Source organism: Anoplophora glabripennis, unplaced genomic scaffold, assembly GCF_000390285.2.
Source record: "Anoplophora glabripennis isolate ALB-LARVAE unplaced genomic scaffold, Agla_2.0 scaffold2494, whole genome shotgun sequence".
Classification (NCBI taxonomy): domain Eukaryota; kingdom Metazoa; phylum Arthropoda; class Insecta; order Coleoptera; family Cerambycidae; genus Anoplophora; species Anoplophora glabripennis.
Window position 1 is genome coordinate 704 of NW_019418568.1, and position 5,658 is coordinate 6,361.

General features: G+C 33.4%; 1 protein-coding gene across 1 annotated transcript; it reads right to left on the bottom strand.

Moving 5' to 3' along the window:
• Positions 1–4,086: 4,086 nt before the first annotated feature.
• Positions 4,087–5,348, bottom strand: LOC108916293 (3-ketoacyl-CoA thiolase, mitochondrial-like; the record flags this gene model as incomplete). The annotated part of the gene is made up of 4 exons (XM_023456740.1): positions 4,087–4,329; positions 4,437–4,591; positions 4,650–4,850; positions 5,151–5,348. Coding segments are annotated over 4 exons (636 nt in total), but the record flags the coding sequence as incomplete, so codon positions are not given.
• Between the last annotated feature and the right edge of the window lie 310 nt (positions 5,349–5,658).

Sequence of the window (5,658 nt, forward strand, 5' to 3'; positions counted from 1 at the left end):
GTAGCTTTCTTCATCTATACATTGCTGCAGAATTGGTATCATTGTCTCGGCATCGCGTCTTTCCACTATTACTGCAAATCTCTTCTTTGTCGTCCGGCTTATTCCACCTAATACCCAAATATGTCTCCATGTGTTTACTCTCCCAACGTTATACTTCCGTTTGAAAAGGTGAGTTTCATCCACTTCAACGACGTCTCCAGCACCTCCTATAGGCACATAGTCATGCCAGGCATAGGCACAAGCACAAGCTACATCCCTACAGAAACCGTACCAGTACCAAGCCGTTTCTAGAGATACAGACAAAATTGCCTGAACACGTATAAGTAAGTGGCTCTCGTATAAGCCACATAAATACAATACTGACAATTTTATCTGCAGTCAACTCACCTTTCAAACGAGTTCTCGCAAGTAAAGTATTCTCCAGTGGACCAAATCTCTTCTTCGTAGGATGGTTATTACAGCAGTATCTCCAACCATGCCTTGCCGTATCGGTTATCATTGTAAGGATTCTGCCACAATCTGGGCAATTAGCTTCATCACGTCTATTCGGAATTATTCGAAAATATTCTAAAAATTTTATTCCTTGTCGATGTTGTGCTGCCTTCTTTTCGGGCGTTTCAATGCCTTCCAAACCTAAATAGGAACCTACAGTAAAATAATTAACTTGACCCTGCATAAAATCTGCAGGATCCATTATTATTATTAATTACTAAAAACTAAAAAATTTTTACAATTAATATTATTAACTATTAATACTAAATACTATTAATACTCCTAATACTTTACTATATTAATACTTATAAATACAAATAAGGATACAACACTAATAAGTCGCTAGTCGCTAGACAGATTTAATTTTCGTTTAGAGAAGAGAATATATTACGCTCTATACTTCAACGAAATTAATAGTAGACTGATTTCTATAAATGTATATATTCCCGAAAACAATATCTGTAACAGGGTAGGAGAACCTTTGACCAATAAGGGCGTTTAGATTTGGCGGATATGAGCACCGTGACGTAACATATGGATATGTTAGAATAAGGGAATTGGAAAATTTGTCTCAGCCGTGGCAATGCAATGCCCATAGATAAGAACAAGGCAATGCCATCACCGCATGGGACAGTCAGCCGGATTAGCGCGCGGTGTAGCAATTAGGCGCGCGTACGCTACTTCCAGATGAGTTTCTGCATCGGCAGGATATACACTGTGTCCCGTTTAAATTTTCTAAAATGGGTAATTTTTTTATTATCAATTTTACAAAAAAAAGGTATTCATTATAAAAAGTTCTGCTTTTTGAAAAAATGATATTAAATTTATCACATTTGCGATAGCATATACAGGGTGGCCAAAATTAAAAAATCAATAATCAAGCGTAGTACCTACGTCAATGAGTTTTCGTTTTCCGGCAATAATGAAACAAAATCTGATCTTTTGCGGAGATTTTTTAGGATCTCCGCAAAAGATCTACAACATTACCAAATTATTTAAATAAGACAATTTGAAAAATATTAAAATTGAACAAATTTCGGCTTTACAAATTTATACTTAACTTGAGGCCAGGCGATTTTGATCGGTGATTCGAATTTAGTTCTTTGATACAAGGAGAGTTAGAAAATGATCCTTTTAGAGAAATATTATTTTTTTCGACGAAACAACGGTCAGTTCCAATAGGACAGTGATTTCTCAAATGGTGTAGTGATGTTAATCCTAATTTTACTATTCGGACATGTGATCAGTACTCATTTAAAACAAATGTGTGGTGTGGGATTTATAAAGATAGAGTAATTAGACCATTCTTTTTTCATGAAACATAAAAAATAGTGAACATACATCACAGACGACAATAATTGTTGTACCAACAGGATGGTGCACCATGAGACATGTACAAGAGATGTAAGGCAATATCTAAGTAATCTTTTTAATGGAAAAATAATTTATAGATATTCTCACATTTTCTGGCCCGCTAGGTCACTGGATCTGACCTTCTTCGATTATCTTTTATGAGGGTATGTATTTAAAAGGTATACCTGCAAGGGCCTTTTCAAAATATTGACTATTTGGAGAGAGTAATCAGGGAGACAAGGGAAGATACAATAAATCCCGTCATTATTAGAAATGTTTCAAAATAATTTTTCACAACAACGACCACACCACACCTGTATGGAAAGGGAAGGTGGATATATGGAGGCTAATGTGCAATGACGAGAAAATACATTAAAATTATTTTCATGTAATGTTTACTATTGAAATTGTTTTGTGTTTTTGAAAAAGAAACATTCATCAATTATTATTGAATGTAATTTGTAGGCTTGAAAAATATCTTTTTTCAATATTGCTGGAAAACAAAGTCTCTTATTCACGTACTACTACTAGCTAAGCTTAATTTTTCATTTTTGGCGACTGTATATGTTATGTCAAATGTGAAAAATTGGATAGCATTTTCGATTTGATCACACCTGAAATGCGTAAATACAACGTTTCATTATAGTTTTTACAGGATGTTCACAAAATATGTGCAAACTTCTAAAAATTTCGCTCATTGCAGTGTCCTGAAAAAATTTTCTAGGTATTTTTCATAATTTCATAGTTTATTTATTTCATAAAAAATTTTGCTTGAATTTAAAATGAGGTTGCCATGGTGAAACTTAACAAATGATTAAGTACGGGGGTGTCCAGAAATAAAAAATAAATGTCACGAGAATAAACTACCTTTATTTGTAATATTACTGAAAAGTGATATTTTGCAAGTCTTGCAAGAATGTTACTCGAGTACAATTCGCACACAACATTGGTTTAATTTTTTACAGAACATAATAAATTTGGAAAAAATGTATTTTGAAAGCAATAATGTATGTATATACATTATTGCTTTCAAAATAAGTTATTTTTCAAATAAAAGATTAAAAAAAACACATGAAAGTATTATTTATTTCCAGTTAAACAATAAAAAAGAAGTATGAAATTCCAAGTCCAAAAATTTTTTACTCGTTTTTCGAATAATATTCTGAAATTTTGGCCTCATGGGTATTTGGAGGCGTAGAACACGGTGAGATTGCCGAAAAATAAGTATTTGCATGCTTTCGCCGCCCCCTGACGTGATTGCCGCCCCCGGGGGCGGCGACGGTATAGCTGATATAGGCAATCGGTAGATCATCGTTCACTATGCCTCCATACCAAATTTCAGATTTTTTCGTCGATTCTGAACAAAGTTAGGGACCAGACCCCGGAGCCGTAATCATAAAAAAAAACGACAAAGTCCAAAAATTTTGTACCACCCTTTTTGGAACAAAAATCTGAAATTTGGGCTACAGGGGTAACTCGAGACGTAGAACACGATGAGATTGACGAAACAGATGTATCTGCATGTTTTCGCCGCCCCCGACGTGGTTGCCGCCTCCGGGGGCGGCGACGGTTCCCTGATAAACAAAACATTATTTAATATATAAAGTTCTTGATCTGCTAAGTTTGCTCATGTAAGACTACCCTGTTGATTATTAACAAATTAGCGTCTAACACTTGCAGATGTTTCATTTTTTAAAACGTATACGCGTGTAACATGAAGAGAAATGTTTAAGCTGGAAACCTACACATTAAGAAATGAAACAGATATAAATGAGCGCTTATAATAAAAAGTTCCAAGTGTGGACGCAGGCTGAACATAATACATTCTGCAAAATGAACAGCACATAATAATATCCATGGAACATTCACAAAATCATTTTATCACATTAAGAACTTGTTAAAATTGTGATTTGATTTATTTATGAAACTATTTTGAAACACAAGTATACAGGCCCGGATCCAGAGGGGGTGGCGATGTGGCGATCGCCACCCCCAAAGCACAACATTTTTTAAAGATCTTCAATTTCTCCAAACGACAACAGGCAGTTAGTCGATATTAATGCAAGTCCCCCTTCCTAACCTACACCTTACGTCATCAAAAAAATAACAACAACAACAATAATAATAATAATAATAATAATAATGATAAAGAAGTGCTTTGCGCCACCCCCAAAACCAGTCTCTGGATCCGGGCCTGCAAGTATAGCTATAGGTATAGGAAGATATAATTGGCAATAAGTATTCTTCTGATACAAAAATATATTTTTGATTGTACTATTGACAGCAGATAATATTTTGGTATAGAAAAAAATATATATTTATTGATATGTGTAAATTACAAGAGGCATATAGTACATATAATTCATAGATATATTTATAAGTCTTTTAATAAAGTCTTCTATTTATAAAGCTTCAACCATCACAGCGATTCCTTGACCTCCACCAATGCAAGCCGATCCAATACCAAGTTTAGCTTTCCTTCTCCTGGAAATAAAATAAATATTAATATTAAATAATTTTAATTGTTACACATTTAGAAATATTTTACCTAAAACCGTTTAATAAAAAATTAATAGGTTATGTTTTCCTACCTTAATTCATTAACGAGATGTCCAGTAATTCTGGAACCTGAAGCACCAAGAGGATGTCCTAATGCAATAGCTCCTCCATCAACGTTTAATATACTTAAATCTAAATTTAATTCTTTGGCACATGCCAAAGTTTGAGCACCAAAAGCTTCATTGATCTAAAAAAAAAAAATGAAATGAGAAATTTGAATAAAAATTAGTTAATAGAAAAAATACCTCAATTAAATCAATGTCATTCAATGACTTTCCTGTTACTTTCAGTAAATTTCTAATAGCAGGTGCAGGACCAATGCCCATTATAGAAGGTTCTACTCCTACTACAGAATAGCCCAGTATTCTTGCCAGTGGTTTCAAATTATGTTTTGTTGCAGCCTCTTCACTGGCTAAGACTACAGCTGCTGCTCCATCGCAGACACCCTAAAATTATACATTTACTAATAATAAATAATTTTATATTATGTCACAATAATGTTTATCCAACATAAGTGACTACTTGCTTAAATCCTGATCCAACTTAAAATCATAATTTGTTATTTAACTTAATTAGTCAGTTCAAGTCTATTTATGCAGTTTTTACAGCATTAATTTTCTTGTAATTGAAAAATTGGCAGTACTACTAATAAAAAGTTTTCATTCATTAAATTTGAATACTTCCTATTTTGGACACCAATAACTTATTTCGTTAAAGGTAAAAAATATAATAATTAAGTTCCTTACCGAAGCTGATCCTGCAGTTACTACTCCATTTTTTTTAAATAAGGTAGGGAGTTTCTTTAAACCTTCAATTGTAGTCTGGGGTCTTGGATGTTCATCAATCTCAAAATTTACAGTATCTTTTTTTACTTTTACCGGAATTGGGACTATTTCCTCCTTAAATCTTCCTGCGTCTTGAGCTACAGATAAAAGTTCTTTTAGATTTTAGTGCAGTCCTTATATGAAAATGTTAGATTAGACATAAATATGGCAAGAATTGAAGATCGACTATCGATAATGGAATGTTGCCTGATGATTAATATGTATTCACAAAGTCTCTGCCCCCATTTTAATTCTCTTTCATTTCCATGCTTTATATGGCTAAAGCATATGCCCGTTGCATTTCAACCCATTAATTTAAATACGATTGAGAATTTCGACATTGAGGGGGACAGTTTATTAAGTTGACTCCCATGATACTGTACAGGATTTTAATTAAATACGTCAACAAATTTAAGGGACAATTCTTTGA